Source organism: Mesoplodon mirus (genome assembly GCF_964341445.2).
Source record: "Mesoplodon mirus genome assembly, chromosome: 1".
NCBI classification, from domain to species: domain Eukaryota; kingdom Metazoa; phylum Chordata; class Mammalia; order Artiodactyla; family Ziphiidae; genus Mesoplodon; species Mesoplodon mirus.
In genome coordinates this window covers 85045813-85060751 of record NC_138976.1, presented here as the reverse complement: position 1 = coordinate 85060751, position 14939 = coordinate 85045813, and the positions used below count along the sequence as shown (strand labels likewise).

The following is a 14939-nucleotide window of genomic DNA, read 5'->3' as shown; positions in this document are numbered from 1 at the left end:
GATTTGCCCTCCACAGAGCGAGCTCTTAAGGAGATGGAAGTGTTTGTATAATGAGTAATCAGAAATCTCGTGCAGCTAACGCACCTAACCAGGTTACCAGCCAGGCTCATCTGAGCAGTGGGATCTACCAGAGGAGGCAGGGACTTAGTTGGGTCTTGGCATCAAAACCTGTACTTGACTCTCCCCTCAGGACGGCAGTTTTGCAGAACTGTTACTTTCACTTTTTTCTTTTTTTTTTTTTAAGTTCACTTTGACAATTTCTTTTATTTTTTTCCTTTGAATCCTTGTGGTCACATAGAAACTGCACAGTGACCATAAGTTTCTAGTTTCTCCTTAGCTTCCACTGCTTTTGACAGTGTCAAGTAAGATCTCAGGCATGATCTAGCTTTCACATCCCCCAAGACTTTTCCTCTTCCACGGAAGTCTTCTTAATTTTTTTAATGAAGTCGACCTAGTTTTTCTAACCTTCTTTTCCATAATAAAAACTGTGAAATTCTACCCAGAGTCATTTTCTACGCCAGAACTTCATCTTAATATCTGACTTGAACTGCAGCTCTCTTATATTGATAAATACAGCCTCTAGATAAGAGGCTCTTACCCAGGAGCTGAAGAACCCCAGCATACACCCCATAGTGTGTTACATTAAATGCTCCAAGGTGCTGTATTCAGTTATCTTACTATGTTTGGTTGGATTTAGAACAAATTACAGAGATTTCTTTTTCCACTTATCACCCACGGGTGCTTTCCCCCTTTTGGTATAATTGCTAAGGCTTGTATGCCTAATACGTGTATTAATTTTTTTTAACACCGGCTGTAATATGATACTGTTTACTTGCTGAGTCATCTCTAAATTTTATTCATGTTTCCTTCATTAAAAAAAAAAGCAAACCCACTTGAATTTCTATTTCTATGTTATTCTTGGCTTAGATTTCAATTACCTTTCCAGTCATAGGTAGTAGGGCTTTTTCTTTTTACTTCTAAAAAGATCTAAGAAAATAAGTTCTCATTACATGTCAGATTGGAGCATAAATTAAATTTGAAGGTCAACTCAAATCTGTTACTGACAAACTACTGCCAAAAACTAAGGAACAATTGAAATCTCTTTTTAAAACATTCAAAAGAGAAATGCCATATTTAGTTTGATTAGAGCATATTGTTTTAGTGACATTCAAGCTTATCGCATATATTTTTAATCATTTAAAGTAATGGATTATACCCCATTTCTGAATTTCATATTTTTTCTGCAGCCAGATGTGATACTGAAGTTAAGTGTATAAAGACTTTAGCAGCTACAAGGTGTAATTATAAACGAATGGGCATGATTTCCTTGTCTTTCTTATAAATCAGTCATGCTAGAGAAGGATGTTTTGTGGATAATCACCACGGATTAGAGACAGTTCAAACAAGTTCCCAGAAAATGGCTCTTTCCAAAATATACAAGCATTCATTCCTTCCCTAATAAACTCCCCTGTTTCTCCTCTTCATATAACCTCCTTTTTTCCTACAAGTTGGTAAACTCATTGCAGGCAGGGATCATATCCTGGGAATTTTCATTTCCTTAGCAGCTACCAGAATGTCATGATCAAGATGGTTGTTGAATTTCAGATGACCCTGCATTTTTTCGTGGTAGGAAAGGAATTATGGAAATTTTACTAGTCTTCTTGTCGCCTTGCTTTTCACTGAAAACCATCAGAAACCTGTTTCTTCCATTAAAGATACTGTGTCACAATCATTTGTTAATAAGGGACCACTCCCTCTGTTGGCCCTGGATTAGAGTGTATTCCAAGGCCTGAAAGCTTGATATTGACAGTCATAAAACGGATGTACAAGTTATATCATTTTGTGACCAGGACCTAAAGAAGAGCAGGAAGCGCATCTACTAAATGAAATTAAATGGATATTGCCTTTCCTTTCTGTGTTGTCTTTATACTCGTCAGAGGCATTTGAATTGAGAATTTAGGTCTTACATAATGCAGGCCAGTAATAGCCTGGAGAAGTAGTTATGTAAAGATGGGTATCTTACAACCCCCACACCCCGTTGTTTTCTCCTAGAAGGTGTAACCTGCCTTTCTAACCACTACAACGTTTTCCATAAAATAGTTTTAATTTGGGTCCCATGTTAAGCATCTGCTGTGTTCCAGGCCCTTGGTTGAGTGTCGGTGACCAGCCTTGGACAAAGGGAGTCATGGTCCTTGACCCCATGGAGTGTGAGAACCCTAACTGGGCAAATGTCTGTGGGAAAATGTTGAGGTTTTTTGGGTTTTTTTAGTCAATTGTGAAGTTATCAATTATTGAATGTCTCAAAGCAACGACAAGTCATTAAATTCCCTTGAATGGATTGGAGTAAGATGAGTTTGACTAAACCCATTTTCAAGCACATCTTAAATAAGTCTTCACTCCTAGACAGTTAAATAAGGCCTGTGTGTACCATGGAGCTTTCTCTCTCTGACATCAGGAGAGAGCTACTGCCAGCCACTTGTTATACATACATTGCCTTGGAAATGTACCTTGTGCCTGTCACCATAGCAGCACCCTGAGAATGACCTCAGCAGCCACTCAAAATCATTCCTACAAAACAAATTCTAACTATAATTAACTCTCTGAATTTACTCTGCAGTATAAATTGTTCAGACCTCAGTGTTTTTTAGTTAAAGGTTAAATGAATGGAGTAATCCAACATGAACCCATCCGCCCCCCATATTCCACCAGCGTTTTCCCCCCAAATACGAGGAGCTCCAGTGGAAAGTACAATTCAGCGAAGAGATTATTCCATCATTACCTCTTCTCAGAATATGACAAGACTCAGCGAATAAGGATATGCTAGTCTCATCATGCTAGAACTCCATTTCTGGGGCAGTAGAGCGGCTTTTTTCCCTAAGCACATGTGAAATGCAGGAAGTGCCGTGCGTCCCTCCAAGTCCTGAAGCCCAGAGTGAGGGGGCCACGTGGGGTTCGCGCTTGTGCAGGCAGAAGCTCTCCACACTGGCCTCTCTTTGGCAGTGAAAGATGCTAGTCTAGGTGGCCTGCACGTTTTACTTGTCTCTCAAATTATCTGCAACAGGTCTTCAGTTTTGGGTAGCTTTTGAGCCGCCCAGACCTTCCTGTAGGAGAAAATAGATTGTGTGTCTTTTGTTTGATTGGAGGGGGGGGGGTTGTTCTGTTTTGTTTTTCTAGTCTTGTTTTGGGGTGTTCTAGGTTTGGTTTGGTTTGGTTTGGTTCCGGTTCTAGATAATGTATGTTTCAACTAGCAGACCTTGGTAACAAGTTCTTTTCCTTTTTTTTCTTTTGTTAAACTAGATCAGTTTAACTTTTTTACTCCAAGTGAAGTGGGCCTTTCTCTCCACCATCCAACTAAAACAAAACAACAAGAATGTCAAGCAAGAAGTGCAGTTCACTTTCCAGTAAATTGTAAATGTATGAGGATCTTTAATGGCCATTTCCTTGCCTTGAAATATGTTGAAACCTGGGCAATGAACAGACAGAACAGAGCCTAGCAAGCAGCAGGTGCCCAGTATAGGTTAATTGTTACGTTGCCGTTGTTACTCTCTGAACTATGCTTACATTGAAAAGGAGCAAAAGAAAGATGAAGGGGGAAAGTATTCTTGCACGTATGAATGCTTCAGATATTCAGCTAATGTCTCAGTAGTGCCCGGCGTTCACAGAGAGAAACCACTGACAGTATTTTTAGGACAGCCTCTAAACTCGTATCAGTGGCTTTCAGTAGCAGGTGTATATCCTGATTCTGTGTTACTCCATCGTGTCTTTCCCAGAGCTCGGTTCACCCTTCTGAATTGGAGAGAAACTAGCAAGGTTCTCACGTGCAGTGTGACAGGGACTCTCCCAATTCATGTGCTGGTTCTTTAAATTTTCCTGTGCAAGGACACATGTTTAAAAATGAAGTGGCAACGAGTAGTCTGTTGAGTTCATCTTCAAGAAACAGATCAAGAAACAGAAAGCCACGATTTCTCTTCCCACAAGAACACAGTAGCACCTTGTGTCCAAGACTTAGCCACCTTCTGTTCTGACCTCTGGATTGGGTGAAGTGAGTAGAAATGGTTTACTGGGCAGCCTATTTCCAAACAAGCTTGCCAATGTGAATTGGAAGTTCTCTGATTCCTCTGAATTAAATATTTGTATATAGTAGTTAAATAAATTATGATCTTGCAGATTTCAAAATGTACATTCATTTCAATTTTTTCAAATCAAGGAGCTTATAAATCAAAAAACTCCATCTATACAGAGTACCCAGTTGATTTTGCATTTATGGAGTCATGAGCTGGTTTATCTGTAGGATGAGATACAGGCCAACACCCAGAACATGGGCTTGTTAACCCCATCAGGCACCTCCCAGACCCTGCCAGGATATTCACTAAAATTTGGAGTCCAGTCCTTTTTTACATTTCCTTCCTGCCTCTCAAGCCCATATTCTCCCAGCCTCTCCCTCTTTTTGTCCCCCAGCCACTCTTATAATAATTAAAGATACCAGGCTGGTTTCTGTCAGCCAGTAGAGAGCTAATTGCCAGCTAAAGAATCATTGATGTGTTTGGGATAAGGCCACTAGAATACTAATTATAGTTGCTTTGTATTAGGAATTTCCAGACTAATATTGTGCTTCTTTGTCTTAAAGAATTGATACAGCTCCAAAAAGGCAGTAATTTATTTCTTTGTTAAAGTCAGACATAGCTCTACTATTTTATGATCCCATGAATCTTAGAGACTTACATTTTTTTCAATATTCAGTTTCAAATTTAACAGTATCATTGGTACGGAAACCCCACTAGTAAGAAGGATATTTAAATAATGCTAAAACTAAATCTCAGCATGGGAAATCATCCATCCATTCAGCAAATAATCGTTAAGTACTATTTGCCAGGCACTCTTTTAGGTACTAAGGCAGGAATAACAGGGCGAGACAGCCTTTATCCTGGGTACGTCATGTCACCTGAGTGCTTGTGCTCTTGCTGAGTTATGCTCCACACCAGACATTCCCTGTTACATGTCTCAGAACTCACTGTCTCTTGTTTGTGGGCCTGTAGGGGTTGAAGATCTAATCTCTTCCAAGTCTATAATGGTTCTACCTTTTCTTTAAATCTTATTCACATGTTAGTTACTTTCTGTATATACTTTGCAGTTGTATGTTTTGAAATCATATCTGTGCTCCATCCCTTCCAGGGCCAAAGGGAACATAGTGACTCTTTGAAATCACGAGGATGCCATGCACAACAGTCATTTTTACCTGTTTTGTCATCAGTTATATCAAATTATGTCATTCTTAAAGTTGTAAATTACTTTTGCAATTTGAGAGAGTGGAAAGTGAATGGAATATAACACTTTTGAAATGATAGAGTTATACTGATGGAGGACATATGTGTGGTTGCCAGGGGTTAGGACTGGGATGGGTAGCACACAGAAGTTTCTTTCTGCTAACAGAACAATTCTGTATCCTGATTGCAGTGGTGATTGCACGAATCTCTACATGTAATAAAATTTCAAAGACGTATGCACCCCCAAAAATATGTGTGTGTGTGTGTAAATATTGGTGAAATCCAAGTAAGGTCTGTAGTTTAGTTAATAGTATTGATCAGTGTCAAATTCCTGGTTTTGATAATATTCTATGGTCACATAAGATGTTATTATTGGGGGAAATTAGGTGAAGGGCACAGGGGAATTCTCTGTAATATTTTTGCAGCTTCTTGTGGGTCTATAATTATTTCACAATAAAAAGCGCTTTTTTTAATGGAAAAGTGTCGTATAAGCAGATAAATGTAAAGTTTAAGTGTGATGAGTCTATACACTGGGAATATCTGGCCTTCGATATTGTTGCCTCAGTAACTAGAAATCTCGTGGCTTCACATTAATTGTGAATGACTTAGGCTTTGGACTCTGTTTAGGACATGGTATGCTGCTGTCTTATAAGGAAATACATTCCAGGAAAAGGCTCTGATGTTCTGTAAAAAGGCAAAAAAATGCATCCTGACCCTATGTGTAGCTCTGTTATCTGTTTGTTTATACAAATAACATTTGTATAAATAATTCAAAAACTATTTGCTTTAAACTCCTGCTTACCCACCAGACCTGCTAAACAAGTAGAGGGTAGGAGACTCATTTCATTCTTTTCTTCTCCCCCTTTACGTTCTGTCAGGGTTCTATTTGACAGTAAGAGAAGAAAAGAGAAATACTGTGAACCAGGTCATCCATAGATGGACAACCTTGCTCTAACAGAAGGTTGAGTGTATCTTTCACTTCCCAAGCTACTCTACCACTTTCTGATATTTTTCTTCCTTCTCTCCACTTCTGTCTTAGGATTCATTGTTGTCCTTCCTTTTCCATCAGCAGGTCTGGTGTGATGGTGTCACTGACATTCTCATGTGTCTTCCCTCCTCCAGCTATCTTAATGACTTGGACCGCGTTGCCGACCCTGCCTACCTGCCTACGCAACAAGATGTGCTCAGAGTTCGAGTCCCCACCACAGGGATCATCGAATACCCCTTTGACTTACAAAGTGTCATTTTCAGGTAGTACTTGAGTCCGTAAAATCCACTTCCCAGCTCTTCTGCCTTGAGCACATTTTGTGAACGCTATGAATATTGAAACCATGTGTAGACTTTAAAACAGTATCACCTTTATAACAATTATTATCATTGGAGACACAAATGAAATAATGTGTCCCTGAAAGAGGAAGCAGAGGAAAGATGGATGGGCAGGTTTCTTATTTCAGGTTAAATCACTGAGAAATCAGTGAATAGTTTCCTGGTGGTTAAAAGTTACTCAAACATTGGTCCAGACTAAAATTGGTTGGGAATCATTTTAACTATGAGGTCAGTGTTTGTACATTGTACAAACTGTATTTTTACATGTAAAACATGTATATGTAAAAACTGTATTTTTACATTTGTATAAAGATATAACTTATCTTATAACCCTATTAATAACAGAAATTACAGGTTGTCAGAAGCTTTCATGTTGTTTCCTCCAGGTCCTCTGGTACCAAAGTAGAATTTTTCGGTAGCAATAAGAATACGGGCTGTTTTGTACTCCTAAAATGAGTTGCCTGAAAAAATTTAAAAATACGTCGTTTTGGAAATGGATTGATTAACCTAGTCTAAACTTACATAGGAAAATAGAATGAAAGTTTATTACTTTCTCCCTTACTGCTGCTATTCTTTCTGGGTAATACTTCAGCTGAAGTAATCTAATTTTTTTTAAGATGAGAAAAAATAAACAAGACTGATGTACTTTCATTTAATCTCTTATTACACAATCACTCAGACATACTTTTAGTTAGAATACAAACCACATGGTACATGGAGAAATGAGGCCATATGAATATGTCTTTGGGTGCAGAGAGTTGAGTTCCTTGGGAGAGCCATCCATTTAAGACAACTACGTACAATACAGGGTTGTGAAGTGGAAATGAATGTAACTCCTGTGATGTAACTCTGCCATGTGACCCTGATGGGCAGGCCCTCCATCATTCCCTGCAAAGCACTGTGTGTTTCATTCTAATCAATCTCTGCACCTGTGGTTACATCTGGCTGCCATACGCTACTCTAATGGACATAGCCATAAAGAGGGTGACACTTCGGAAATAATTTCTGAGCCTCGTTTTTTTCATCATTAAAATGGTTACATTAGATGATCACCAAGGCTCCCTATAGCTCCAGCATTCTGGATTAAGTTTTGAGTTCATTGCGTTTAGAGATTAATTTGAGACACCAAATTTCCTTCTGCTTATAACCATGTTAGAATATTTTCAGAAAACATAGAGCATTTCATGGAGATTTTCATCTCCTTTTTGCTTTATGATTACTGAAATCTGAAACCAGGTTACTATTACATCTTGGGTTTTTCCCCTACATTTTGGGCACAAGCTTTTAAAGGACATTCTTTGGCACTTCAGTAAAAGTAATGACTTAGGAGAATAATTTCTTGCTACCATCAAAAACATCTCATAGGGTTTAGCATGACAGGATTTCATGGAATGAGGATTTTATATAAATGAGTATATTATTGATTTGACATCAGAGAAGAGCTAACATTTTAATATTTCTAAAGACCTAAGATTTCTAGTTTTGATGTCTGTAGTTCATAGGTCTCCCTGGATCCATTGTTTTGCCCCTCAGAAAACTCTTTCATAGGAAACTTTTCAAAGCAGTCACTGGAAGATTCTTGATTTCTTAGTTTAGGTTTGATCCTTAGCAGTTTTCAACAAACACTTAAAGAGCCCTACTCTCAAACTTTTATACCTAAAACTCTCATTTTCTGAAAATATTTTATCTTGTAAACATGGTGCACATTTTAGTCAAGTTATGGATTCAACAATTTGAAGAAACTTGGATTCATTGCCAAGTTCTGCTAAATATTTTCTATATACACTAGCACTCAAATTAATTGATGCCAGTGTTGATTCCTGAGCACAGAATTGATGTGTAAAAACAAATCCTCGGTATAGTTCAAATGATGGCCTCTTATAGCATCTTGATGTTTTATACATACCACTTCTAGCAGTTTAGCAGGTTGACTTGTGCATAAGGCTGATTGCACCATGTTACCCAACATGATTGGACTGTCCCAAATTATAGTCAATACTGGAAAGAAAAAACAGCCCCAAAAGCTTACCTTCCTGATGAAGATCAGTGAGGTTTTGTTTGCATTTAGTTGAAGCATTACATACCCATTTTGAAATACACAGCATCTTACATCTTTTAAATGCATTTGTAGTCATTCCTAGCTTCCCTGAGAAATACATGAGGATCTTCATTCTCATTTTATAGGAAAAGAAACTGAAGTCAGTATTTGCCATTAGAGCTGAACACAAATAAAACTCGTTTTGTTTCTGACTCTTCTGTGCTTGATTAAATAAAACAGCCTTTTTCCTTGGCTTGGCACAGGATTTTTTTTTTTTTACAAAATTATAATTTTTATACATATCAGGTAAGTTTCTAATAAGTGCAATGAGTTAGTACCCAGAATGTCTTGACTTTGATTGTTAGGTAACAGAAAATTAGTAGATGTTCAATAAGTGTTAATTGGATTGGTTTTGATGACTATTCTCTTTAGAGAGTAGGTTTCCTAAGTTTGTAAGTAAAGCTATATTTATATTGATATTTTTTATGTGCTATTAATATGAATATTATTAACCTTGCAGAATGGTCGATGTAGGGGGCCAAAGGTCAGAGAGAAGAAAATGGATACACTGCTTTGAAAATGTCACGTCTATCATGTTTCTAGTAGCGCTTAGTGAATACGATCAAGTTCTCGTGGAGTCAGACAATGAGGTGAGTGCTCTGTGGACAGGCAATGGATTCTCACTTTAACATCTGATACAAATAAATGATAGGGTATGGGGTAAGCTGACTTCATTGTTTTCTTAACTACTGATTTGGGAGTTTTTTTAAATAACCCTGTGGTACCATGTGGTATACTCAGAACAGGAAGATGTTTGAGCAGGTCTGTGTGTTCAGGTCTAATTGGACCCTATGTGATACTTTTAACACTACAGCAGAGGCTCTGAGAATGAAAATAACAAGGAAATCCCTAGGCTAATTGTCACGTTATTTTATAGCCTTCTTCCTACAGGATGGAGTTGGGAGTGTTGGAGTGAGTCAGCCTGTTTTGTTCTGTTTTCATTTTGTTTAAATTGTTGTTTGTATGAGGGGTGGGTCCCAAAGAGTACTCAAAACCTCTCTTGGCAAATGTGAATGACTTTGCAGCTGGGCTCTACATCAGTTTGTTCTGGAGCCAAGAAGTGTCCTAGTGATGTGGCCTTTCTGCTCTTATAGAATTCTATAGGCTACTGCATAACTTTGTCTCTACTAAGCACTGGGTGATTGAAAAAGCATCCTTGATATGCCTGTCTGGAGAACTGATTCAGTGTTGTCATCTCCTCCCTATTGCATGAAATTCTATCAAGTATAAATATGGGTTTTTAGGACGATAAAGGCTCCATGGTGAGTCAGAGTTGATTGTGGAGGATAATTAAGGGGCACAGAAAACCGTGACTTTGATCTGGAGTTCGGTGTGTATTGGGAGAAGACACCATTGTTATACTGTTAGAGTTTGCAGACTGACATGCCAATAGTAGATATTAAATTTCCTCCTAATAAGGTAGAAAATAAAGAGAAGGAAGTGAGTATCCCCAATAGCTGATTAAAATAAGATCTGGCATATTAAAATGTACTTCTAATTTTGTACAGTTTTTTTTGGTACATAAGAATTCTGGCTTCTTGGTCCTTTTAAATATTTTTCTGCAGGTATTAATATCTCTTAAAATACATATCAGGTCCTACATAGCATTTTTTTTTGTATGTAGGATTGATGAAGAGTTATGAACCAATATCCCATATAGAGCTGAGTTACCTATTCATACATTTCATATGTGTCCTGGGTTACAAGTATATGGGCTTTTGAACCGATCAGAGTTCTTTTTTGTTGTTGTTCATGTATATCTTGCTATTTAAGGGACTTCTTTTTAACAATGAGGTTTATCAGCCATTTGCCCTCTGTAGCCGTAATGCAAAGTGCCTGAAAAGCATGCTAAGGTATATGAGAATCAGTTATCACACTTTGAGTTAAGCAGTTACCATCAGAATTTGAGCTATGATATCTCTATACATATTTTTATTTTTATATCTGTTAGTTGTTCCATAATCTTTGGGTATAGCATTTTAAACATACTACATATCTTGGAAGCATATGACAACATTTTTTATTTCTTTGAATGTTTGAATGTTGAATCAAGACAAAAAATATTTTGAGCGCTCATCTACTGTATGCTGGATACCAGGGTATCTAAAGAGATACAGAAATGGAAAAAAAATCAACATTGTCCTAAAGGACCTCATAAAAGAGGGATGCTTTTGTCAAAATAGAGAGTCCGAGAGAAGGAAGGCCTTAGTTATAAAGGTCATCGTTTCTTTTCTTTAGTTTGCTGTCCAGTGAAATAAAATTTAAGACATTTTCAACTGCACAGAAGATGCAAGACGCATGCATAATTTTCTTTCTTATGTCACTGTTTACATATAGCTAGAGGAAAACAAGTGTTTATCAATACACATTTTATATGAGATAAATGCATTCTATTTATAAAGAAATATATTTTGTGATTTAATGCTAATCAGTTTATCACTTTAAAATTTGCAACTCATCAGCTAATTCTAGCACATAAATCCAGTTAAAGTTTCCACAGAATGAAAGTTTCCACAGTACCTCGCCATTCAATGTATAAGCAGTTCACACATCTAAAAATACATCAATTTCTTTGATTCCTGTGGTGATGCCTTATGCTACAAATTAAAGTAATAACTCTATTATTGTTCATTAGGACTCCCTAACCACTTGTGAATATTTTTAAAGCCTACCTTGTAATTTTATGGTGTTCTTTTCAGATATCAGGCAAGTCAAGCCTGATGGTAGTATTGGAGATGATCTTAAACATAATAAGAAAAAAATACTGCTCATTAATTTCTTCATCCATGTTAGCCATAGTCATCACTGTTGGTAATTAGGAAACACTGTCAAAAGTATTTTTTAATGTCAAGATGTAGTCCATTATTCTTTTTTCTTTTCCTGTTATAGTAATATATGAAAATGTCATTGCCTCTCTACTTTCTTAAGTCATTAAAAAAAACTCAGAACTATAGAATTCTACTTTCCCCACATTTTCAGGGTTTGGTGAGACAAAGCTGGAATAGACTCCTAAAACATTTTGTTCTTGGTTTTGAAATCTGATGTTCATAACTTTAATCCAAAGCAGACTTTGTTGTACTTCCCTTGATATATATTCGTGAGAAAAACCTGGAAATGGATACTGACAATCTCCCTTTTATCTTGGGGAACTGTGGAAAATACATTGCAGACCACAAGCCAAAGCAGCTAAGGGAAGTATTTTATTTTAGATTATTGCTTTGGCTTTTATTATGTATTAATCTTCAAATGTTTTATGTAGATGTGCTCTTGTCTGTCTAGATTCTCAGCCTCCCAAGAGTTTGGGGAATGAATTTCTTTCTTTATTTTTTTTCCTCCAAAGAAGGAAATATGTTATCAAATAGTGGGTGAGCATAATCAGGGTTGTAGAGCTGTGTTGATTTACATATTCCTTTTGTGCTGTCTTGGTTTCCCTTTGATAGTACACCAGCACGGAGCCAGTTACTCTGCTGTAATTCTTTCACGCGTACATTATTTCCGTACCCCTGAAAGCCCAGAGCCCACAATAAGGCATTCAGATGACATATTTCAGGTCATCAGTGTGTATCCAGATTCTGTCTTTTTAGTCCTTGGTTTTTGTGGTTCTCTGTTACATGAGTATCTGAGCACTAATACAGACTTGTTTCTCAGATATTGACTCAGGGACTGTCTTACAGACCAAGCTTTTTATAGAATCCCAAAGACTTAGGCCCCTTTTCTCCGATGCTTCCTTTTTGAATGTATGCTTCTAACTTACATTAATTCTTTTGAAATGGTCACAACCAATTAGGTTTTAGTTTTATTAAAATATCGAGATAGTTCCCTGTACCCCAAGTCCTCCTTTGAACCAAGATGGATTCCCATAAACAGTTATCCTTCAAATCTGATTCTTGGAGTTGCTCAATTGATTTTAAAAAGAATAGTAAAAGGAGAGAGTAGACATTTATAATACCTTAGCGCTTTATGCCTATTCAAAACTTGCTTAAACCATTAAGCATTACTTATTTGAATCTCACCAGCTGACCTCCCATGAAGTGAGATCAGGTTTGCTGAGGATACAAGAATGGAGAGATTAAGGCCCATGGCCCCGGTCACTCAGGGCCCCCATTCCTCCCTTTCTAGACCAGCTTTCTTTCCCCTGTCTTCCAGAAGTTAGGGATAAACTGAGAGGAGAAGCAAGAGGAACTGTTAAAGGTGGCCAAGAACATAGAGGTAGAATGAAAATCCTGACCCTGCAGGAGTTGAAACCCCTCTTCTCCACCTCTAAACTCTTGTTATGCTCACATGAGAACAGCCAGAGATCCTTTACCAGTGATTGAACTATCTTAAAACAAATAATCTAAAATATGCATGTCCTTCAGATATTTCTCCTCTACTAAGTTTTAAAATGAAGCCATCTTGAAGTTATTCAGCTGCAACCAGAGTCTGAACATTTTCTTTAAAAGTGTGAAATATGTACTTTGTTCTGCTCTAAAAACTTGAAGTGAAGTTTGGGAATTTTTTTTTTCAGATAAAATTCAGCTCTAGGGGGAGGAAACTGACTAAAAATTGAGGAGAAGAAATTTGAACTCCAGAAGTAAGAGCTTAGGTTAAGATATCCGGTCTCAATGGGATTGGTTCTAGCCCTCCTTTATCCACTCTTCATCAAATTATGAAATCAGAAACTACATCTTGCCCCTAAGTCTTTAGTATACGACTCAGAGTCATGACCTGATTAACAAGAATATTCCTGAAAGGCGCCCTACTTTTTTTATATTTAACCCCTTTCCCATTTCCTCATTCCTTTGTTCGTTTTCAGCCACTTGTTTCTTTTGTAAACTCCTTCCCACACCCTTTTCATTAGCTGGCATGTCTGTTTGCTCATTATTTTACTCCTCCTCAATTGCTTTGTTCTCAATGCTTGAAGGAAGCCAGAAGGAAGTATTTCGATCACCATTTATGAGTCTGAACCAGAGACCGGCACTTAGTGCTGGTAAGCGTGTGGGGAAGCAGACACACAGGGACACCTTTTGTGTGAATGTATGTTGGAAATCTTTTAAAGACTATATGGAACCCATATTAGTGTAATCTATGCAATAGTTTTTTTTTAAGATGAATTATATGAAAAAGATTGCAAAGTAGTATATTTGGTATAGTCTGATTTCTGTAATCACAACAAATTACATATATATAATTATTATAGGGAAGGTTATTAGCACACCCACCCACCCCAAAAAAAAGAAAATGGAAGATTTTCTACCAAGACCAAAGTGTAAAGCGTGATTGTCATTGTTGCTAGGTGATGGCATTACAAATACGTGAAATGATAATTTTTTTAAGTAAAATAAAGTAACACTTCAGACTGGAACTTTAGCTCTGCTGTTTACCAACTTTGTCCCTTTTTCTTTTGAATTTTCCATCTTTTTTTTTTTTTTTTTTTTTTTTTTACTGATTTGTGGGAGTTCCTTACACTCTTGGATGTGAACCTTTTGTCATGTGTACTGCAAACATCTTCTTCCACTTTGTAGCTCGCCATTTATTCTCTTAATGGTGCCTTTTGATATACAGAAGTTTTAAATTTTAATATAACAGAAATCTATCAGATTTTTCCTTTATATTATATGCCTCCGTGTGTGTGTGTACATAATCACATACATACAGTAGGATAAAATAAATCACCTGAAAAACCTGGATGAAAGGACAGTAAGGATTGGAGAGTAAGATAAGAATTAAAATACAGATCAGGCAATCAGGTATCTTTCCTAGTGGTAGTCCATAGATTTAGTCAAGCGTCTCTTAGCAACCAATAAAAGGAAGTAACCATGGTCTGTTACAAGGTTCACTGTGTCTATATAAAAAGAAAAAGTTAGCTTCTCCTGGTACTGGGCCCTCCAAGTGACTATTCCCTCAACTTTGTACAGAGATGCTGCAGGAGGTAGTAAGTTATATCCACGATGGTTCCCCTCCAGGAAGCCAAATATCAGAATCACGAGGCCTGTTTCTTAAGCTTCCTTCAGTGTAAGTTGGTGCCATAGTATCAAAGTTTGTGATGGGCCAGTAACATGCGGTCTAAACCCACAGCTTGATGTAAGAATAAAACTGAGAATAGCTAGGGAAGTGGATTTTGTTTACCTTTGTTTTTATAAACTATTTCAGTGATACAGGAGACTATAAAATTATAGAGAACTTGAAATTTTTGACATATTTGCTTTAAATCTTTATTTTCACAGAAATAAAATGGTATAGATACAATCCAAGTCCTTGTGTAAACTTCC

At 37.2% G+C, this 14939-nt stretch overlaps 1 protein-coding gene across 1 annotated transcript in view; it reads left to right on the top strand.

Moving 5' to 3' along the window:
- The window catches only part of GNAQ (G protein subunit alpha q), a 301603-nt gene that overhangs the window by 223642 nt on the left and 63022 nt on the right, over positions 1 to 14939 (top strand). The window contains exons 4-5 of the mRNA XM_082611287.1: positions 6387 to 6515; positions 9149 to 9278. Of these exons, the coding sequence (XP_082467413.1) occupies positions 6387 to 6515; positions 9149 to 9278 (259 nt within the window). The remainder of the gene's footprint in view (positions 1 to 6386; positions 6516 to 9148; positions 9279 to 14939) is intronic.